Genomic DNA, 24,434 nt, shown 5'->3' with positions numbered 1-24,434 from the left:
AACACTGATGAAGCAGTTTTGCCATGAAGCATTTTGCCCTATATTTTACCAATAACATGCCGTTACCATGGCAACGCACTTTTTGCCACTGCGGAAATATGTGTCTTGCACATTAACATATTCAGATGAACATCTGTACCTAATTTCATAAAAATTGATCAAAAACTGTGGGAGGAGTTCGCGACGCAAGATTTGTACCCATTTTTGCCCATAATATGCCGTTACCATGGCAACGTACTTTTGGGTATTGTCAAAAAATACGTCTTGCACATCTACAACCCAAGGCACACATCTGTGCCAAGTTTTATGGGAATCGGTTAAAAACTGAGGAAGTAGTTCGCGACGCAAGATTTGCAACGGACCGACCGCCCGACCGCCCGACCGCCCGACCGACCGCCCGCCCGACCACCCGACCGACCGCCCGCCCGACCACCCGACCGACCGCCCGTCCGCTGATTCCTATATACCCCCTTCAAACTTCGTTTGGCGGGGGTATAATAAAGATATTCAGAGATCAATGCTATAACTACCCATTGGTCATTTCTAACAAGAGCCCTGAAGGGCTTCACACTCAGCTGCATTCCAAGATATCATTGACCTCGGTGTAATCTTCCTGCAGAGTGGTGCTCCTTTTATGGTAGGTCAGCAAAGAAACTATAGGCGCGGTCAGACTGGCAAAAGATCGCAAAGTTTAAGATCTCGAAGTTTTGCCAGTGTGACCGCAAACTTCCCACGAAACTTCCCGCGAAACTACTCGATCTGTTTGCGGGCGGTGTCTCCGAAGCGCGAGGCCATTGTAATGTACAGATGTGCTTTGTTACGTCACAATCACTAACCATCGGACGGCGCACTCTTGCTTGCACGCGTACCAATGGCCCAAACTTCGCGATCTTAAACTTCTCAATCTTTTGCCAGTCTGACCGCGCTTATTAAATATACCTAGGGGGACCAGGAACAGGCCCCGGTATCATTGTTTCCCTATTTCAATTGTCTTTTAGAACAATGCACAAAGTAATTGAGCCTCTTCAGAGAAAAGAGAAGCAGACCACTCACCTTGGTCAGGGTGTCCCTCTCCCCTGCAATTCTCCTGGCTTCCCCCTCCCAGTAGGCCTGCTGCTGGGCGATGGAGCGCTTGTCGGCTCCTGTGTTCTTCAGCTCCTCCTGTAGGCGCTCCTGGTTCGTCTTCAGCAACGAGAGTTCCGTTGACAGCACCTCACTCACCTAATACACCAAGAGCCATGTCAGAGATTTCAGTCATTCATTTGCCACTCTTAATACCACATTCTCATTTACAATAGTCATTTATTAAAAATGAAAAGTAACTGGCAGTATCCACAGAGAAACTAGCCTTGCAAAAGGCATTTCAGTATTCTGAGGGCTAAAAGAGAGGTGTATTTTCTTGTGAAAAACCAGTATTTCCTGCAACAGACATGGGTAGTAATAGTGAAAAACATATTTTTCATGAAACCTGAAATATTTTTGGCAAAAAAAAAATCGTGCAAAATGCTGCAAAAAACATAACAGCTGGCATCTCTGTATCTATTCACACGCAATCATATAGAAAATTGTGCTTAGTATTCCCTCGTCTGCACATCAGAAAATGTTAAATGAAATATTGAGGCAAGTTATGGCCTGTAAGAAATTTGGAAAGAGATTTAGATGGCTTACCTTCTTAGTGGCATTCAGTTCCTCCTCTAGTCTCTCCAACTCCTCCTCCTTCTTATCCACCATGAGTTTATGCTGGGTGACAGCCAGCTGGGCCTGCGTCAACTGACCATCAATATCCTGCTTGACCTAAAGGGGACAACAGACACAGTCACTAGGCAGATGCATAACATCAAGGGCACACTGGTCATCAATTTTGATACCATGTTTAGGTTTGAATGAGACTAACTAGTGCTCCTAAGAAGAGCACCATAACTTGTGTTCGGGAGTACAACCAGAAAGTATGTTACAAAGTCGTACCTTCATCTAACACTCCTTGGGAAGACAATATAAAGGAACATTTGTGCCCCTAAGATTATGGCATGAAAACCTCATCAACCCAACACCTTGACATTCATGCATAGAATCTGTCTTTTTACCTCAAAAAACAATCTCACCTAGGTAAACTAAACATCTGTTTAAATGTTCAGCATTCTTTCAGACATGGACGGATATTTACATCATTGCTGGGGTGACAAGACCTTGGATCTAAAATTTTGGTGAAAATGGGTTTTTGGATAAATAGTCAGATAATCAGGTAGGTGATGTCCCGTCCAAATCCTAGCTGTCTTACCTCCCAAAAATGAAGCCACCACGGCATGTCAAAGGAAAAGTTATCCCATTTGATATAATGCTTTGGCTGCCATGTTGTTGTGTTTTTTCTCTCCTGCACATTTGACATTTTGTAGATACCGGTACATGGTCTTGTTGCCCCAGCGACAATATGTAACTGTTACAATCATGATATCAAATTTTAAGTATGTGAGTAAAGTTAATCAAGCTTTGATGAAGGATACTAAGGCAAAAAATATATATGTCACCCATGGAACTTTGAGAGATAAATCTCTCATAAAATATATAACCAAAAGAAGGCCTTCTTCCACAGACTGAGATATAGACTGACAGAAAGAGAGGAAAAGAAAGAGGAGAGGCAGGCAGAGAGAGAATGAGAGAGAGAGATAAAGAGAAGGAGGAGAGCTAGAATTCAAAAGCAAGAGACAGATCAGTACTCATCTCCCACTCACTGACGTACCTTGATGATGTCTTCTTTCTCATGACTGGTCTGGTTGAGAGCTTGCTGGAGGTCCAACTTCTCCTGCATCAACCTCTCCTTGGAGGCGGCCGAGCTGACGCAGCGGGCGTTGAGGTCAGAGCACTTATCCTCCAGCTGTATGGCCCTGTTCTGGAACACCTCCCGTTCCTTGGGATGGAGAGGAAGGAGAGAGGGCAACGTGGATTTACCATGTGACAATCCTCGAGTCATCCCATTAATCCGTTGAGGACGGGTTGATTTTGTTACAACACGCATTTCCCATAGACACTTGCCTGAGCATACTCGGGACTTGTCCTCAACAGGTTATCAGACTTTGCAGCTATAGCCCGCAAGTTTTTCCACCAGTCTCATACTGTTTCTTTAAAGTTTATCACAACAATTATTACTGCTTCAACCAACCTTTATTGACTGGAAAGGATGGTTGAAGCTTTAGTCTTTGTTGTGATATAATCTTTTCCCAACTGGTGCAAGCTTCTGTAGCATTCTTTAAAGTTGTTATCATATGGGCATGACATCAACACTACTCTCTGGGGAACTAATAGTTATGTGCACTGCATCTCCCAGGGTTTCCAATCACAAGAAGAACAACTCTTTTTATCTGCTGTAGTGTTTAGTAGTCCCTTATATGTCTTTACTAAATTCCTGACTTATGCTGAAATTGCTGACTTATGCAACAGCTATGTGGCTTTAAGTACAAACAGGAACGACTATTCTCTGCACAGAAATTTAATAAGCAATATGAAAAGGCTGGCAATTCATCAATTTGAAATACAGTGGATTCCCGTTACATCAAAGTCCTTGGGACCTGCAGTTTTCTTTTGTTATATCAAAACCTTGTTATAACCGAACAAATAGACAATAAAAGTACATAGAGTGGTAATGTTGTGGCCTGAATTTTTACTTCGTTGTAACGACAATTTCGTTATAACCGTGTTCGTTTTATAATGGGTGTGCACTGTACCAGGGTTGGGTTTTGTTGGACTCAATAATACGATTACCTACAGTATCAATGAGTATGCAGAAAATCAGATGATGACTAAATCAAATACCATTGAAAATAGTAACTTCATGTTTCACCGTTGGAATTACTCTTTACTTCTTAATCAAAGTTGGTGTAATTTTGTGATCAAAGGGCATTTTTGTCAATATCCACAATCATATATTTGGCATTCAGGCAGTGTCAAAAAGGTCACAAAGGGAAGAATAAAATGTTGTTTTACGCCTCTCACCTCACTGGTCTTCATCAAGTCAGCTTTGACAAGCTCTAGATGATGCTCCAGCTCAGCCACATGTCTTCTCTCATCCATGAGGTACGCATTGAGCTCTGTGTTACGTGCTGCCAGCATCTCTCGGCTCTGTCATCACACAGGGAACGCATCGATCAATTCATGCAAACATGCACCCATTCATTTATTCTTTTGACGTATTCCTCATATGTAGGGTGCATTTGAGTACTCTAAAGGAAACCAATGTGAACTGAACCAAAGCGCACCGTACTGAACTGTGCCAGATTTGGAGCGTTCGAGCGCTCTGTTGAGAAAGTATACCTCGTGAGTTATTTGTAGAGGGGTCACGCATTTTGTAGCAAGAGGGTCATTCAACTGGCGTGCTTGAACTACTTACGGATGTTCTGAACAAAGAGAATAAACTCTTTGCATTATGACATATGTGCATGTTACGCGCATTCTTCACATGCGAACTATTGGTACCCTTTTGGAGCACATTGGCATGTGGTCAACTTTTGGCTTGGTTCAGCTCAGTACAATACACTTTCAAAGCATTCAAGAGCTCCTCTGGCGCGGGTACGGTACGGTTCAGTTCGTTTTAGGAGAGCTCTCAAACGCACCCAGACTGACCAGATGTAACACATGTGTGGCCCTTCAACTACAGTAGGATGAAGTTCTATGGGCTTGCCCTTTAACCTTAAGAATCCACTCAGTGAGGAAGAAGAGTGACAAATGCTAGTATACTTGTCCTGTGTCCTCTCCAGAATTATTACACTTAGTTCCTGATTTTCTCTGGTTTCTCTAAAGTAAAGTATCTGCTTCAACGTGAAATACATCATGGCTATTTACACTGAAATTTCAAAAGTATTCTAGAGCGACTGTACATCAATGTCATATATCAATATTATATCCATTATGAGTTCTCAGCACAAGTGTGTTGCTCTTCAATGTTTTTCCTTATCTTTCTTTCTTTTTTTTTTTAGTTGATTATGCTGCAACACAAATTCACCAACATCTGGATAACTTGAAGGAACTTTCCAAACCCACCTCATTCAACTTTTCTAGTTCTCTGACTTCTGCTTCCAACTTCTCATTCTTGGTCTTGGCAATCTGGATTGACTCTCGCAGGGCCATCGCTTCCTTCAACATGGTTTCTTTAGTCTGAAAAACAATTCACAGATGAAATTTGGAATTCAAGTACCTTGTATTTGAGATTATTTATATAGAGCTCTTGATGCAGACCAGGGCCCGTTTCCTAAAACTTGTTATCAGTGACAAGTTGCCATAGTTGTTAAAAGCTACTGAAATCCTTGCATCTGATTGGCGAAGAGCAAATTCGTCATAGAAATGTGGCAGTTGTCACTGATAACAAGTTTTATGACATGGGACCCAGATATGCATACAAAATTGGTAAATAGCCTTTATTTCATACTCTATAAAAACTGTTCAGCCCAAATTCCTCTTTTGTGGCAACTCACTGGAAAATGAAAAGCCACTGTCACTGGCAGGTTGTCTATGAGAGGTTGCCATGAACACTAATTGTTAGTCTATGTTTGAGACTTTAGTTGCCACTACCAGGAAAACACTTGGACAGAGATAAGTCTCCTGTGACAGGTTAGACAGTGTTTATACTGTAAAACCAGAAAGATTCTCGGCATAAAACTTTCATAAACTGGAGCTGATGACTTTTTTTGCGACATAAAACTTTCCTGCTATGGCAACTGGCATTCAATGCATCGTTTAGACAAAAACTATAGCATGCATTTTACTTTTCCAAATCATGAATGCTTCATGCTTGTAAAAATTGCTGGTTTTACAGCGTATCAACAACACCTGGGGTCCGTTTCATGAAAATCTTACGAGAGACTTTTCGCTCCTGAGACATACTTGTGGGAGACTTCATGAAATGGAGTCTCCCTCTCTATGAGAGTCTCCTCTCTAACTAGCTACATATGAGCAACTTTGGCAATTCTGAGATTCATGAAAAGACTTTTATGTGATGACTTCATGAAACGGACCACTGGTATCTAAAAAGCTAGAAATAAACTGTAAATTGTGTCTTGAGACTGGAAGGCAGGCTAGCAGCTCACTTGTTGGAATGTCTTGTTCTCCTCCTCTAGAAGCATCATGGCCCTGGAGGTCTGGTCTACCAGGGACTCCCGCTTCCGATTCTCTGTCTGCAGGGATGAGTGGGCCAGCCGCAGACTCTTCAGCTCCTGCTCCAGTTCCCCCATCCTGGTGGGGTGAATTATAGGAGGAAGTCATAGGTGGGTGGGGAGAAAAATGTGGCATTTCATATTGTCACATAACCTATTAAATCGTGGAGGGGGGGGGGCGCCTTTACTGCAGAAATAATCAACCTGACATTGAATTGTCAACTCTTAATTTCATGGCATATCTTAAGTTGGAGAAAGTTGGATGAAATTGGTTAAATTCATTAAATCCACACACAATCAGAAAGATTTAAAATTTGTCAATGTGACAGAAAACCAGGACCTTGAATTTTCTCAAATGTGTTGCTAAATTAAGAAACAAATCTAACAAATAATAGACTTTCAAATAATGTGTACAGTGATCTAACAATGAATATTACAAATCATGATAAACAGACATCCCACCAAACTACAGCAATGCAACTTTTGCAATTCAAATAGTTCTTAAAGCAGAAGGGACAAAATTAATCAAGATTGGAACAAAATTAGACACAACATATTATAAGATAAGTTGTGTTTAAAGCCACTATTATGAGATCATCTAATCTGGAAATGTAATACTAATCACCACTGTCAAGTGGCTGTGTCATTGCTTAAACAATATCCCTCATTTGCATCGTAATGAAAATAAACCCCAAAGTGCTCTCATTAAATTTGTAGGAAGGAATGTATTGTTACTTTGACATTATGAAGTCAGGAAAAGTATTACCTCGCATACAATGTACAACAACAGATACAAATTTGTACATAATGGTTCAGAGAACAATGAGAAAGTGCAATTGACTTTTCAGGAGCAGAGGACAGAAAATGATGAGATACAGCCAGTACCAACCTCTGTTGAAGCAAGTCTTGATTCCTGATGGAATCCATTTTGTCTGTAACAGACATGTCTCTTTCCTTCTGCAGATCATCCATTCTCTTTTGCAATGCCTGAAAGATCATTGATTTAGGGAGAGAGGAGAGAGAGCTGATCATACCATTACATACATTCTTCAGACGAATGAGAAATCATATATATCTCATTTGCAATGCCTGAGAGATAATTGATTTAGAGAGAGATGAGAGAGAGAGATGAATATCATCATTACATACATTCTTTAGATACAAGAAAAATCATATGCAAAGTTAAATCTCAGATTTGGGTGATGAAATTCAGATAAAAATATCTTCTGTAGCATAACAAACAGCAGTGATGGACTACAGACTTTGTAGATGTGTGTGTCTCATGTTGAGAGATATCCCTTTATTGAGAGTATTACAGAAGCATAGCTGCTATACATTGTAAATTAAACTCTATATATCACTGATATATGGGGAGCCTAGTTGCTGTTTGAAGAAAACAAAATAATCTGGGCCCCGTTTCATAAAACTTGTCATCAGTGACAAGTTGTCATAGTTGTTATAAGCTACTGAAATCCTTGCATCTGATTGGCTAAGAGCAAATTTGTCATAGAAGTGTGGCAGTTGTCACTGATAACAAGTTTTATGAAACGGGACCCTGATATATCAAAAGTCAAACTTTTTTTTTTCCAAATCTACACATTTATTCAATTAACACAAAGAATTTGGTATCTCTGCATTAATTTGAAGATATGCAAAACCAATAAGAATAAAATTTACTTTAAAAGAATGAAAATATGAAGTAAGTGGCAAAAGCCAGGAAAGAAAAAAAAAGAAAGATTAACTCTCCACAGAAAGAGTATGGCTGTCCTATTAAAAGGTGAGAAACATTATGACCTCTACGGACATACATTGCACAGGAAGGAAAACCTTTCACCCCTGAACCCTCACCTCATTAGTTGCAGAGAGGTTGGAGAGGGTGTGGTGAGTGTCATTCAGCATGCTCTCATTACTGCACAGTCTCTCCGTCTGAGTCTGAGCCAGAGTGGATGCAGCACCAGGCATGGGCGAAACAAGAAGATGATGCGCAGTGTTACATGATACACTGTATCTCACAAGAATTGGATTGGATTTCATTCACTTTAACACAGGATCATAGATTAACAGTGAGATAATGAAAGCAAATCTGGTAAACCCCAATTATCTCACAGAGTAGGGCTTACTGCAATTGCCATGGAATACTGAAAGCAATCTATGATGTTATACAGGTGTAGACATTAAATGGAAAAACTAAAGAGCATCTATTAAGAGAAAAAATATCAGCTTGTTCTGGAATATTACCTTGATGCTTTTAACATTAGCCGTAACTCAGGGTCAGTCATGTAAGGTCCTGTAATTGAGGTTATGAATTCAAAGCTTATCAAATATGATCAATTCTGATGATACTGAAGTGTATGGCCTATGTAAAACTGCCTAAATTTGTTGGTTGTTAAGGTTTTTAAGTGTCTTCACATTTGCCTCCTTCACTTTTTTTTGGTTGAACCTAGAAGCATAATCAATCAGTGTATTTACAATATTCGAGTACCACAACTGTACATTTGCATAATTACTGAATGAGAAAAAAAAAGAGAAGAATCAACACACCTGTAGAGTTTCATGAGCTTCTCTGAGTTTCTCTACCAAAGCCAGTCTCCTCTGCTCACTCTCATACATGGCATCCTTCATGTTCTTGACGGAGGAGGGGGACGTATTCCAGAAGTCTTCCCCAATGCTCCCACCTCCACCGACTCCAATGCTCCCTCCCACACCCCCATTGGTAACTCCGATGAGGCTTCCCGCCCCTACTCCTCCCCCGTAGCTCCGCGTGGAGTGTGGCAAGGGGGCAGAGGAAGGACTCCGATGGGTCATGTGATTGCTGGACAGCTGGGGGAGGGAGGTGGATGGCTGGGGAGGTGACATGTGGTGGTAAGGGGACTTGGTTCTTGAACCTGTATAGCTGCTCATCCAAAAGCATAGAAAGTGAAGACATTTCTCAACAAATCAAATAAACACAGTCATGAAGAAGATATGTATAATCTTAACATTGGCTTTTTGTATTACAAAGTGTGCAGGTAAAATTCAACAATTCAAAATTTATGATGAAACTTGCTCTTGGCATGTCTGAGATATTCAAAAACAAGGTGGTCCTAATAGAAGGTGGGTCCCATCTTTTATACAAATTAGGACCACTTTGTTTTACTTAGTTTTTGGATATCTCAGCCATTTAAAAACCAATTGTCATTCAATAAACTTTGAATTCCTGTAAAAGAATTGTATGCTCTTTAATATTTCAGATGCGATTTCTAATCATTTGGCAAAAAGTTGAAACCTGAATTCCCATCTCAACCAAAAGTATACCATCCCTTTGGATTTTTTTTTTCTCTCACCTTATACCAGAATCAGAGTCTTGACTGTTGCTAGGTAGCAGATCACCGTACAACTTCCCATGCAAGGGGGAAGAGGTTTTGGGTGTGGTACTACTCCCTCCATAATGACTTGGGCCTGTAGTTCTCTTCAGGACATCAATTTCTACTTCTTTCTCTCTTCGCCTTACTTGTTCCCTCTGAAAGAAAAAAGAAATGGATAAAAAATATACAGATAAGAAAAGATGTGACGGGAAATAAATCACCACAAACTACATACATGGCAACTGATAAAATACTACACTCAACTTCCATATGGTAAAAGAGAACAATATATAAAGTGCTACGGATCTACCATTGTACAAAATGTAGGTTGCACAATATATGGTAAACATAACTGTTCATATGATACACAAAATTAATTTATGTTTTGGCTCTTACAGCTCTAGATATCATCTCTTGGTAACCTTTTCAAACAGATGTACATTAATTATGTTGATGACAAAACCATGACTATTTTTTTATGCTTTTTGTTTGTTTGTTTGTTTGTTTGTTTGTTTGTTTGTTTGTTGTTGTTGTTGTTGTTTTTTTTTTGGGGGGGGGGTTGTTTCTGGTGATATTCTGCCAGATGGGTAGGGATTAGAGTACACACTATACAAACAATTGACCAGAACTGATGAGAAAATATTGATCTTTGTTTTATTGGGGGGGGGGGGGGGGGAGGGGAGTAATCACTTGGGTAACTAATCCTAGCAACAGGTTATTCTGAGAGAGCAGTACCGTTTACTAATGCTGGAAATATGGCTTCACATAATGTATACCATGGGCAATAAATCAGACCACCAATAAAACTAGGATAGAAATAGGATCATGATCTTCTACACAATTATTGTGCAATTATGGACACAACCAGGAAACTGAGTAAAAATCATACCATGCGAGAGAAACTTTTCAAAAAGTCATATTTCCGCATTCAGAGCAGGTTCAGCTGTATGGCGTACAAGTGGCCTCTCGTGCAATCAGTGGAACTGTAATCATCCATAAAATTGATTTGCTAACCTGAGTGTGCCAAAAAGTTCTTTGTACAATATACTTTTCCTCACCCTTCTTTTAATGGCACATGTACAATTGTACTGTACGTTTCTGTACACTGCACGTCATACAGTAAATTGTACTTGCCTAAAGGCCACTGGCTATTTACAGTGCTTATAGTGTACAACTACTGTATGCATGCAATCAGGGAGGTGTCTCTTCCCACTTCCATTAGTACAATGCAGTGCCCTGCAAGAATATTTTAGTAAATTCATGTAATCACAATGCTCAAGAATGTAGATGATAATTCTTTGCAAATTACATTTACACAGGTACTTGTATGTCTGCAATTTTGATGAGGCATTCAGTGAGGACAAGACATCCCATCATTCTGTGGGATGAACATGTGCGCGCAAAGAGGTACAGTGTACCGTACAATCAATGTACTGGATTTGGACAAGACAAAATTAATTGAATAATGACAAGACAAAATTAATTGAATAATTTCTGTTAAGTACACTCATACAGGAACTGAAAGGCACAGGTATAGTGCACGTCTTTGAAGTTTACTTATGAATTCACTCTGTTTGCTTTACACAGTGTGATTATGTGTAAGAAAAATACCAGAGAGGCATGCAGTGTATGCACTGCACACTTTGAACTTTGATTGAGGGTTGATTTGGATATAGCTGATCAGTCTCACAGAGTGTGGAAACTGATTATGGTACAAAGTGTGTGCTATGTTGTTTTATCATTGAAGTTGTAAAATCACAGATTTACAATCGATATCAACTCAAAAAGCAACTGCACTTCTTTTTATTGCACAATTACTAGGGGCTCTTGATATAGTTTACACTGATCATGATCATCTATAGGCATTGATGTGTATTATTCAATTTAGTTGCCAAGTGTGGGCTGCGATTATAGGCAAATAGTGCTGTCACAGTCTTGCTCTATTGTACAATGTCAAAGTAAGAGTTTGCTTTGCTGCCTGTGATGTTATACTCTTGCGCATCTACAAAGTTTACTCACTACACTAGCACAATGCTCAATGTTTACACTTTTCCAGATCAAGTACACTCTATGCAGGGATGAAAAGACTTAACAAGTATGTAGTCAGCTGCATGCTCTCACACTTGGCCAACATGCAGTCTCACTGCACGTCAGCGTAAAATGGAATGGGATCCATCCCACATTTGGATAACAGATTTACCTTGAATGTACATTGTGTCAGTCTACAATTGTACAAATCCACTTGTTTACTGACAAAAGTACTCATTTTACTGGTCATAATGTCATGTTCACTTTCTTCCAATTACCAACTGTCTCAGTTAAGTATAATGGTCAATTTTAAAGCATAGAAAAAGACATGAATCCCACAATAAAGTTTGAACAATTTGCATTTTAAAATAGACTCTTGCAAAAGTTGTTATTCTAGTATTAAGATGAAAGCAGAAAAGAGACAACAGTCTCAAAAGGTTTGCACAACTTGTAATTTACACAGACCATGTGATATAGACTGTGCATCCGAAACGTATTTTTACATTTGCCACACAAATATTCTTTTTTTTTAGTCCAGCAGACCTCTCTCCATATCTTCACTTTGGTCTCTGAGTAAGCCCAAGAGCTGTACAATAGACAAGCATGAAAATGTACTCTATGATAATAAAAAAATGGGAGTTTTTCAAAGATTTCCACACCATTGCTCAACTCCTTCAAGTTCAAGTTTATTTAACCAATTCATTAAACATTTGACATTTTACAAAAGGATACAGCATTAAGAATAATGAATGGTTTGGGACCCCAAAAGAAGCAGAGCTTGTAAAAAAGGGGCCCCGGATAAACATATAAAACAAAGCAAAACATACTAAAGTTTTAAACATATTAACAAGAAGTATAATAGTAACATATTTATATAGGACAGATGCAACACAAGCACACACACACACACACACGCGCACACACACACATTCAATCATACAAACACGTGTCACAAAAACTCTCATGCACACACATATAATTTACATGAAATTGCAGAAAGATACTTTCTATTTTACTATACTTTTAAATTCAGCTTCTCTTTTTAATGGGCTGTCATCTTGTTTTTCAACTCCACTAAAAGTAGTAACTAAACCAGACTTATCAAATAATCCTGCTTGAAAACACAAACCATTGTAGATCATCTAATTGTTTCAGTTCTTTACAATCAGAGCAGATTGCAAATGTTTAGACCTGTGTCTTCAAAAGGCAACCTTGTTTGATAGGTCACAATGTCCATCATGGATGTTTTTCTTCAGACAAGTCTGCTGCATTTCACTGCCTACCCTGGTATTCCTATCTGTACAGAAGTTGAAAAACAATGCTGTAATTAGACTAAAAATGGTTCATAAACAGATATTACTCAACTCCTGAGTTATTTCTAGATGATGCCAAACAGTGACCGCTTTTCCAAGAAATAACACATACTGATATGCTAAACACAACCAGAAAATTGAATACAGAACTTGACTGACTGAGGAATAATTCGGAAATGCTGCCATAAAGCATCACAGATCGAATGTAGGTATACATGTCTGTATGTTCACAAATCACACTGCTGCACATTACTATGGATGATTCAGCTTACTTGAAGAGCTGACAGGCTTGCTGTGATCTGTAACACTTTACATTGTGCATTTGAAGTGAAATCAATCAGAAAGAGCAATAATTTTACCAGTGGTAATAAAAGTAATTATGACAAAAGTCAAACAGATTTCACTTCCATTGTGAAAATAGTGTTTCCAGACAGGTAAAACTGTACATGAAGCCATACTTCTTCAGAGTCTGGAATTTCGTGTGAACATCAATCATTTAAGTACTGTGTAGAAGTGGAAGACACAGCAATATAGAACTGATGGAGGATTACCATCAGGGGCGGATCCAGGAATTCTGTAAAGGGGGGGGGGGGGTGGCGTGACTAATATTTCTGGTGCCACCTCCGGGTTTCATTTCCATTTTTTTCTTTTTATTTCTTTTGTTTTTAACGAAAAATAAAGGGGGGGGGGGGCGTGCGCCGGTTGCGCCCCCCTCTGGATCCGCCACTGACCATGGTAACATAAATGCTAGAGTCAATACATACCTTATTTGAGGAGTAGACACATGTAGCCAACAAATGAAAAGATCCACCTTCCCCAAACATCATGTTTTCAATTTTGCATTTCCATCCCCTTGCAACATGATTGCTTGAGGTGGTGTGCACACAAATGTACTCTGTGTGTGTCAGCAGCATCACACAGGGATACTAGCATTTACCTTAATGGATTTTTATATCAATGCCACAGCTAATGCTTTATATCATACTATACCCAGTTTCATTAAAAGATTACAATGGTGTACGTTACAGCAATTGCAATTATCATATCAACTGAATTTACAATAATTGCAGTTTGTCAAGTCTATTAGGGCAATCAAAATGCCCACCACTACTACGTTGTTGTCTAGCCGACTGGTCTGGTGATCTACAGTGTAGCATTCATTGTAAATTACACATTATAGCCTGCTGTATTGGTGCTTTACAAATTGAGGTCCTGCTGGACTCATTAAATTTTCAAATTTGATGGTATTGATAATTTTCTTCTTCCTTTTTCACCAGACCTTCATATGAACAGTTTGTAGGCCTGTACATTGATATTCATGACAGCTTGTGTCATGTTGCATACATTTCTGTTAAAGATAAGAACATGAAATCTACAGTACATACCCTCATGCTGATGCACTGTTTTGTCAAGTGAAAGGCACAGTTGTTTTTATCAGCAACTGAACCGCCCGAAATCACTCATCCACTTTTTTTTTTTTTTTTTTTTTTTTTGGGGGGGGGGGGGTATCCTTAATAGTAATACCAATTTTTTGTTTTCATATCTGGCTAGATATATAATTACGTCATTTGAAAGAGGTCAAAGGTCAACAAAAGTATGTCAGAATTCTGTGACACACCATTCTCTTGGTAAAGTCTAAATACTGTAAACGTGGAAATTTTCGCGGTACATTAATTTTCGCGGATTTCGCGCTACGTTCGGCTAGCGCGAATTCAAAAATGCGCGAATATATCTTCACAATTTTCTATGCACATTTTGAACGGGATGAATTGTGTGCGCTTCATCGATGATACTGCTACGTAGTACAATGTACAGGCATGTTTACGCTACTAGTACTGTGCGAAGAGACGATAGATTGCTGTGTACTGTAGCATGCATGTGTGCACCGCACGCACCGATGCTACATTCCCCCGTGACTACGGTACTACAGTCACAGCTGTACTACGTATTTGAGTGCTTGTACTAGCAGTCGAGCCGCTCGCTACGTCGCTTGTCGTATGCTGGCATAGCAAGCTATGTAGCAGAGGCTTTGGATGAAAGCAGTGAATGTGTACTACAGTAAAGTAACCTGCTGCGGAGCGCGAATTTAAGAACCCGCGAATATGTTTTCGAGCCGCTCAGCGCGAAAAATTAATCGCGCGAAAATATTGACGTTTACAGTAGGCTTTCAAATAAGTATAATTTGATACTGTATATCAATAAACATGCAGTGAGCTGTTTTAAATGAATTAGAAAGTTTTAAAAATGAGATCAATATTGCTGTACCTTCTAAGAAACCATAGGCCATTATGTACAGAATTTTCAGTTGCTAAAGGGTTGAATATGGGAAATGGATCAAATATGACTATCACTCCAAAATGAGTGACATATGAATGTTCAGTATGTCCCCCCGAAAAAATACAATCGGATTTTCGCAATGATAACACCCAATATGATTAAACTGTCTAAATGCTACTTCAGGGTCTTAAAATATTGGTTCTATAGCTCTTTTTTGCAGAAGACCCCATTTCTCTTTGACCACTTACGCAAATCGAATGGGGTTTTCTGTAAGATGTGGGCAATGAGTTATACTGTAGGTTCATACGATTTTGTACCCTGAAATTGTATTTGGATTGATTCACTATTTTTAAAGTTATCGTTGTGGAGGTTACCATTGTAATTTTTGGGGGGGACATACGGTATATCTCCATACAATGTACACTGTACATACAATGCACATGTACAGTATAAGGGATATCATCACAGTTACAATGAATCTCAGCAGTGATACGTACACGTATGTTATACTGTACACCTGAATCAGAGTTTCATGTTTGTTTACCCCCCAAAGCATAGTATATTATGCAAACTAAAAGAATACAGAGAGAAATATTGCTATTTAAAGACTTCTAAGCTTTATTCAGACAGTGAAGGAGACTAACAACATACAAACAACCAAACAAAGCAACCTTCAAATTTATGGAATATTTTTAATGCAGACTTTTGAGATCAGGATAGGCCTATATGGAAAGATGCCGAAGAATATGTGTTTATATAAAATAGCATACATACTTATGATACAGGCCGGCAGTGCACGACAAAAGTTATAGTGCACGTAAAATATAACGATTGCAGACGATAACCCACTATCGATTTGATATCGGTTTTTGCTCCCTCATTTTAATCATCGAGTACTTGAATCCCGCACCTTATCAACGCGATTGCGCCACAACCGCGATATGCTTTGCTCGATATTATCGTTATTCTCAATTCTCGCAGGCTGGCTATGCCAGCAACTTATCTGTGTGGGACTAGACTTTCAGCGGTAGATTTAAACATGGAAGCTGAAATGAACTGGTTTGCTACTTTTAGGGAGACTGATCTATATAAACAGTATCTTAGACAATAAGGACACAAAGGATGCCATCAAATACGCCCTACGAATTTTGGACTCCTACTGTTCTGAAAAAGGAATCAATCCGACGGATATTACTGAGCAAGTCAACCCAAGATTTGCGCCGCTTTCTCCGTACATTATACGCGGAAGTGCGCCGTGGAAATGGGCAGCGTGTGGTATGTACAGTATACGCTAAGCGCTCTTTGATCACGCTACGCTATGAACTTTACTACGACATTCACAACACACTCTCGGAATCCGCATGTGCAGCAATGGGGCCTGGCACGAGCCTTGTGTTTAAATCCAGTAGATCCCTAATCCTACAAAACATCATCTAGTCCTGGTCCTGGACCCACAGTGCAGTAAGTAGGGCGTCTAACGTGTTACTGTTAGATCCATGGTAGACCTATTGTAGGGTCAAGTGTTAACTAGCTCTGTCGCTCGTATATAAAGTGACGTACAGTACAGTGTACGTAGATCTAGTACAAAAACGTTAGGCCAGGGCCCCTAGGGCCCTAGACCTAACCTATCGTAGGGCCTAGAAAACGTTAGATATAACCACGTAGACCCTAGACTCTATAGTTGAATTTGGATCTTCAGGATTTTGTCTACACAGGTTCAAAGAAACTGGTATTATTGCTTGTGTAGACACGTGTAACTGTTAGAAATGATCTAGGCTTATCTTGCCTGGGTATGTATGCTATTTTATATATCACATAGTGCATGACATCTTATTGCACTATAACAAGTACCAAGCACCTCCAAATTCTGAATTTGCCCTCAGGCAATTATATTCAATTCGGCCTGCGGCCTCATTGAATATAACTGGCCTTCGGGGCAAATTCAGAATTTGTCGGTGCTTATATTGTTATAGTGCATTCAGCCTCATGCACTATATATATAATAGTGCTCAATCATATAAAGGGAAGTATTTTCTCTGGTTTGGCATAAAGTGGCATACTTTCCATGATGAAAAATGGCACACACTTTGTACAAAGAGCACTGACCTGTAGCATCTTTTAAAAATGTTTCACATAATTTCTTTTCCTCTCAATAATCTTGAAGGCAACGTTGAACATCGTATATCTGCAAAGATGCAGAAATCTGAGACACATGCAGTGTAGCTACCACAAATGCATTGACTTCAGCAATTTTTACTTTCACCTAAAACACATACACCTTGTATTTGCAATACATATATTGTATCACACATAGAGTTGTACGAGCAAGAGCTACAAGTACATTATATATATATCATTAGTGATCTAAAATGGTGTACGTTAGCAAAATATACTATAATACTGGGTGATAAATGAGCTCACACTTACTCTCAGTTGATCCCTGAGCTGACTGGCAGACATCAGTTCAAAACTTGTGTCTAGGTTGGAGCCGAATCCAATGCTTGAATCGACTTCATAGTTGCCTGGCGAAGAGGTCATGTTATTGTGCACAGATCCAGAATCACGTATCCTTACGTCCATACTTGTGAGTGCGTCCCTTTAAGAGCAAAAATGCCCGTCTTCCTTAGAGTTGAACATTTCCCATTGTTTTGCACATTTACAGCATCCTTGTCTGTGGAATGTAAGTTAAAAACAGAAATCATAAAAGAGACAAAGAAAGAAATAGAGTTGCACCTCACTTCAGCTTTGAGAGCATCTCAACTCGGGCAATTTTGACCGCCTGACCAATAACCCTACTGTACCACTCACCAGACTGGGCTATACTTCCTGGATGTCCCTAGTTGACACTTTTTCTTCAGTCTAAAGTCTCCTTTCGAAGGAAAAGAACACTTAACACTGTAAAAGTAATACTTGTTAAATATTGATAGTGATCAAAGCATTGTTACATCATTCTTGATTTACATTGCAATGGTGCAATAATAATAATAATGATAATAATAATAATAATAATAATAATAATAATAATAATAATTGCAACAATAATAATAATAATAATTCAGTAATCACTACAAATAATTCATACAACTAGCAAGAGTGCAGACCCTGGCAAGCAGCTCATTTCCACCACCATCTTGTTCTTCCATATTGTTCCAAATCACTAATTACCTACCACACATACAGCCTGTATCATGCTGAAAATCGCTCGATTTCCCAATATACTGTGAAAGCCTTTTGTTATGTCATCAATGAACAGAACTACGCGTTGCACTTTGCCCTAGCAGAAACTAGAGCACGCACTTACATTGTACAAGTGCGTGTATGAAAATCTAACAAATGCACAGCTCAAACTCCCCAGTTCGTTGACCCTATACCTACTTGTACAAGAAAATCGAAAATCCTCAAAAAAATTCACAAAAATTCCCAGATCACTACCAAAATTTAATCATCTGTGTCCTGTGTCATTCTCAAACTTTCCTGTAAGTTTCATCTAAATCCATTTACAACTTTTTGAGTTATTTTGCACATGGACATACAAACAAACACAGATGAAATATGTATAGCCTCCTCCCTTGGCGGAGGTAAATGTCCAGGGCTCAACATTAGCATTGGCCAAGTGCAGTGGCTCAGCCCAGGGCCACAAAAAAATTTATATTATGCCACTAAATTACCAAAAAGGTTATCATTGTCAATGGGAAATGCATGTTGAAGCAAAATCAGCCCATCCTCAATGGGTTTTAAAAGAGTTAAAGGCCACTTCCATGGCATAATTAAATTATTCAAGAAAGTCACCAGATGAAAAAAATGAACTCCAGCAGTGAATAACACTAGTTACTAGAGTGCAGTACACATAACTGTTAGGCCCAGATCTACAGCACAAGCGTGCCTGGCCCTGCGCATGGCTTTTTTTAGTTTTACAACATCATGAATGTTATTAAGAATATTTCGGGACTAGGGCACTCCTGACGTAATTTATGATAGGCGGAAGTACCAGCAGACTATCAAGGTACAGTTAAGCCGCCGCACACTAAGCGATCAGACTGGTACGACCTTAAAACCGGAAGTGTGATGTCACCAGCCTTGCCAGTTTGCAGCCGTGCGACTGGGTCTAATAGTGCCAGTCATATAGATTTGACATGTTGAATTTCCATGACCGGTCATGGGCTTTCAGCCAATCACAGTACATCATTATGCGAAGAGCATAGAAGCGCAAGCAATGCGCGCGCTTCTACACTCATTGGTAAAATGTACTGAAGCCAGAACGGTCGCAAGCCTAATGTTAATTAGTTGTGAAGTCTGATCGTATAGTGTGCATTGCCAGGTCGTACGACCAGGGCCCCATTTCATAAAGAGTTTATTTGATGACAACTCTTTGCTGGAATGGCTATTGTCATGGTAACGACAAGAATACAGCTTCCTGATTGGCTGTTTGCTGTGGAAAGTTGTCATTCCAGCAAGAGTTGTCATCCTAACATCTTTTATGAAATGGGGCCCAGGTCTCAGAGTCATGGTCCTAAGTTCAGGTCATATTCTAGTCGTGAGTCGTACAACTGGAGAATGTGCAGCCGGCTTTTTAGTCACCTGTGTGCTGGTCTATATAATACTAATTAATAGACCTCTTCATATAATGCCTAAATAGATCCTTGTCATTTGATTGGTTGTTTGACATTGATCATTCGTCCCATTCACTATGACGTCATCATCCTTGCAGTTGTGGCTCCATTTACCGTGCAATTTTGGATTCATACGATTTGCTCTATTGCACGCATGCCGAAAGCCCGGCACACTACGCATGTAGGCCTAAACTAAAACACTTGCGTTTGCAGTGCCAGTGGTGTATGCAACAGTGTGCTAGTAAAGCAAAGCGCTCAGTGAGCACTCTCTCGATCTCAGAATAGTCAGATTCTCTCGTTTCTGAATAAAACATCAAATGACAAGGATCTATTTTAGGCATGATATAAAACAAATAATACTTGCTTTTCATTCGTGCAATGGACAAAATTTTTCATTTGGTGAAAGATGAAATCTTTAATCCATTCAACTTGGCTGTGCCTCGCTGTGAGTGGATCATTTCATCTTTCACCTCATCTTATCTGTGTCATGAAATATTCTGTCCATCGCACTCATATAACCTTAACATTCATTATTTGTAAAATATAGTCAACTGAAGTCGAATGAATGTAACGTAACAAAAATTGTTTGAACTGATACAAGTCTATGCATGTAACGAGCTAGGCCTAAAGGTCAACTGTAACAACCCTGCCAGACTGCTGGTGGTGCTCTACCACAGAAGGCCTACAGCACTAACGACAGTCTTTATACTAGTACGTTTAGGCTCGCTGGCACAGAAAACCTACATTTGTACGTAAAAAACAAGTCGCAACCTACTGCCAGGCCAGCTGCAGCTGCATCGCCGGACGGACTCTACACGCACACGTCCCAGCGTTGCAGGGCTCAAACCGATCAAGAGCTACTGAATACCTGGCGCCTGGCCGCTGCTATATATGCAGCAGCGTAACACTACTATCTACAGTACAGTAGGGGATCGGGGTTGACTGAATGATGTGACTGTAAAACCTCGCTTATTTGCTAGATACGTCACATATATTCCCAAATGTAATTCATCTGAGATGTACATAACACCATAACGTATCAAATACTGAGAAGAATTTATATCAGTGGTAATTATACTTACTCGGAAATGAAATCAGTAATATCTTCGTGTGGGAACTAGGGACGCCATCGCCATGTCAGTTGTAAACTACGAAGATTTGGAATATTCTATTATAGACACGGGGGTGCTTGATTCACAATAACAGTGCCTGTTACGCCTCACTAGTCCTATTCTTCATGCACTCTTCTCTTCCTGAACGAATGGTGTCAAGTATCGGCCCAAATAATCATATAAAAATTAGTGAGAGATGATAGTATCACCTTCATGGTCAGCAGTTTCTTAAAATTTACGAAACATGCTTCGTTTGTGTTGAAATAGAAACGTAAGGTCCCTCTTCCCCGTGGATTGTATTCACCCACATTTGAGTAATCAAGCGTGCCTAGCTGAAGAGCTAGATCTTGAGCGAAATGGATAACGTCGAGTACATTTGTGTTTTTATCGTCTCTTTAGCGAATAAAGCAAGCGCGTGTGTGTTTGTGTGTGTGCGTAGAAGCGATGCGAAACAATAAAACTAATCGATATTTAGTTACTGTGAGAATAAACTGTTTTACGTACCAAGTAGCCCGTACCCCACGTTTTGCGTCATCTTGATCAATGGACAACTTTCAAGGCGTGTTTTTTCGAGCAATAACAGATTTTGTGGAGAAACAATGTATATCTTTGTACAGTACTAAAAATTGATCTGGTACAATTTGATTTTCCGGAAAGCGAGCTATATCCGGGGTGTGGGGCTGTTTTAATTCGTGTACGGGTTTTTTTGTTTTATGTTTGTTTGTTTGTTTGTTTGTTTGTTTGTTTGTCTGTCTGTCTGTCTGTTTGTTTGATAGTTCTTGTTTCCTGCATGCTAAACTACATCGACATAATTATATATATGTCGTGAGACTCCACAGGAGCTAATATTGATTGGACAAGTCAATACGCGTCGAATGATTGAAAAAGACAAAATAGCTACTATTCTCATGGTCGGACATCCGGGTATTTTGCGTGTCACGGGGTCATGGATAGCGTTGGAGTGAAAACAAACCACTCGCGTGAGCCTGGAGTGAACGCTGTACGTGTTTTCTGCCGGGGCGCCCCGCGAGCATAGCGCTAGCGCAAGCTGGTACTGTAGCTGTGCGGGCGGCAGGATTAGGCCCTAGGCCTACTCTAAATTAGGCCCTACCCTAAGTACTACAGTACTAACGTTAGACCTACCTGAAGTTTCTATGAGGTACTAAGTAAGCGTAGATATCGGGGTAGGGCCTACTCAAAGAGGTTCTACTGCACATCTGGCCATTCTGTCGGGTCGTTGATCCAGAGTCCTGCCGCGATTTCATACGGGCACAGGTCCAGTCCGGCCGCCTTAAACTTGGCAAAATACCGGGACCGATCGATCGACAGGATCCAGATTTTTAGAATATTGCTGGCAAGACATGATGCATGTATCTCATGAATGATGGCACAAATGACAAAATGAATAATGAAAAACAGTCCCCATGTCGAGCTGCGTAGAGTTGCACATAAATTATACGCGTCGCACATGCACAGCATGCAGTATGCGCATCAATATGCAGGCTTAGCGCTTGCAAGCTGTTTGTTTTCACTCCAGTCGACCGGAAGTGACGTGTAGCCGACCGCAAGAATAGTGCCCTTGAAATATTGCTACTATAAATCTAACATGGCGTCACATGCATGGCCAGCGGAACCGGGTGGGGGGGGGGGGGGGGGGCCTCGGGTCCCCCACTTTTTTGCACCATGCAAAGGAATCAAGGTGTCACCACTTTGGCCTACCCTGGAAGTGGCACTAGAAAGAAATAGATAGAGATCTTGAAGTGTGAGCGCGGTAAGGTTATGTTTTTGCGCTTAAGACCTTTTTTTTTTTCCTTTTTTTTTTTTTTTTGCTTGTCAGCTGAAGAAACCGGGAAGTGGAACCAGAAGTTGCGCTGAAGCCCCCCCCCCCCCTTTTTTTTTTGCTTGTTAGCTCATGAAACCCGGAAGTGCCCCCCCCCCCCCCCCCCCCCCCCCCCCCCCCACTTTTGAAAACGCTCCGTCGGCCCTGATGTGATGGATATCTTCTTCCTGTTCAGTATAAGTCCATCTTTAGTGTATCGTCATACTGTTATAAGTTACCTATTGCAGATTTCAGCCTTTGCATAATTCCAAAAATTTCAGAGGTATACTGATCGGCTAGGTTATCCTCACATATTAACCCCTTAATTATAGTTATGACATCAGGAGGAGGAATCAACGGAGTTGTTAATTTAAGTACAAACTTCTTAAAAGCTAGAAAATTTAATGCCTAACATATCTTTGGCAGATGAGTAAACAATTAGGGGCCTAATTAGCTTTTGCTTCAGGCGCAATTGCTCAAACTGTGACCGCTGTACACCTTTATGTGGAGCCGGGAAATGTGCAAACACCGGGAAATGTGCAAACGCCGGGAAATGTGCAAACGTCTCGCCGGGAAATGTGCAGACGTCTTGCCGGGAAATGTGCAAATCTCTAAATTTCATCAACGGGAAATGTGCAAACGTGACGCCGGGAAATGAGCAAATGTTCAATTTTGCCGGGAAATGTGCAAAAGCCGCCGGGATATGTGCAAACCGTTCATTTCACGTATATTATGTATAGATGGAAGAGCTACTCTCAATCAAACATGTGGATGAACCATTACTACCTTTACCACATGTCTTAGCCACCACCTGTCTATATAGCGACCACTTGTCTTTTTTTAAAAACATTTTCAACATTTCTTGTAAACCTCACGACGGATTTTCACCAGATTTGGCAGATGGCATCTTAACAGTGATATGGCCGTAATTTGTTAAAACGAGTCCCCCCACCATCACCGAAGGAGGGGGGGGGGGGGGGTTGAAGCCTCAAAGTCCCTGAACTATGTTTTTTTTTTCTCTCTTCTTCTGCCGAACCGAAAAAAAGATAGAGCAAAGTCAGTGCTTTGAAGACATTTGTGACTGAAATTTCATTATTTTATTATAGTGGATCGAGGGGTGCCCTGATTTTTTTTTTTTGGGGGGGGGGGGGTGACGCAGAGGAGAGGGATTGTCCACATTTTCAGCATCTTCATAAATCTCACGACAGATTATCACCAAACTTGGCAGATAGCATCTTTACGGTGATCTTTATTTGTTAAAATGTTTCCTACCCCCCCCCCGCCAAAGGGGGGGGGGGGTGGGGAGATGAAGCGTCAGATCCCTAACCTCTGGAATTTTTAAATCTTCTTCTGTCAAACGAGAAAAGATAGAGGTAAGTTAGTGATTTTTATATGAAGACATTAATGACTGAAAATCATGTTTGATTATGGCGGGTGCCCAGATCGGGGGTGGGGGTGGGGGGGGGGAGAAGGAGATAGGGTTTTTCACATTTTCAGCATCTTCTTTACAAATCTATGGGATTTTCATCAAACTTGGCAGATATCATGTTTATGGTAGTGTGAACTTAATTGATAAAATGGGGGTTCAAGCCTCAGAGTTCCTAAACTCTGGATTTTTGTCTTCTTCTGTCAAACCGGAAAAGATAGAGGTAAGTTACTGCTAATGAAGACGATAGTGACTGAAATGTCACGTTTGATTATGGCGAATCCAGGGGGGGGGGGGGTAGAGTGAGGGGAAGAAGGGGGATTTTCCGAATTTTCTGCATCTGTTTTAGAAATCTTTGACGGATT

General features: G+C 40.2%; 1 protein-coding gene across 1 annotated transcript in view; it reads right to left on the bottom strand.

Annotated features, from left to right (window-relative positions):
- The window catches only part of LOC139727015 (uncharacterized), a 51,394-nt gene extending 30,481 nt beyond the window's left edge, over nucleotides 1-20,913 (bottom strand). The window contains exons 1-12 of the mRNA XM_071637996.1: nucleotides 20,795-20,913; nucleotides 17,530-17,773; nucleotides 9,464-9,639; nucleotides 8,682-9,033; nucleotides 7,989-8,072; nucleotides 7,030-7,127; nucleotides 6,075-6,219; nucleotides 5,032-5,145; nucleotides 3,988-4,113; nucleotides 2,738-2,905; nucleotides 1,669-1,794; nucleotides 1,054-1,221 (exon numbers count right to left, since the gene is read on the bottom strand). Of these exons, the coding sequence (XP_071494097.1) occupies nucleotides 1,054-1,221; nucleotides 1,669-1,794; nucleotides 2,738-2,905; nucleotides 3,988-4,113; nucleotides 5,032-5,145; nucleotides 6,075-6,219; nucleotides 7,030-7,127; nucleotides 7,989-8,072; nucleotides 8,682-9,033; nucleotides 9,464-9,639; nucleotides 17,530-17,682 (1,710 nt within the window). The 5' untranslated portion in view covers nucleotides 17,683-17,773; nucleotides 20,795-20,913. The remainder of the gene's footprint in view (nucleotides 1-1,053; nucleotides 1,222-1,668; nucleotides 1,795-2,737; nucleotides 2,906-3,987; nucleotides 4,114-5,031; nucleotides 5,146-6,074; nucleotides 6,220-7,029; nucleotides 7,128-7,988; nucleotides 8,073-8,681; nucleotides 9,034-9,463; nucleotides 9,640-17,529; nucleotides 17,774-20,794) is intronic.
- Nucleotides 20,914-24,434: the final 3,521 nt, after the last annotated feature.

Source organism: Diadema antillarum, unplaced genomic scaffold (genome assembly GCF_040938485.1).
Source record: "Diadema antillarum isolate AM-2024a unplaced genomic scaffold, OU_Dant_1.0 seq00000111_RagTag, whole genome shotgun sequence".
Classification (NCBI taxonomy): domain Eukaryota; kingdom Metazoa; phylum Echinodermata; class Echinoidea; order Diadematoida; family Diadematidae; genus Diadema; species Diadema antillarum.
Note: the sequence above shows the minus strand (reverse complement) of the source record. Positions and strands in the feature narration are given on the sequence as shown.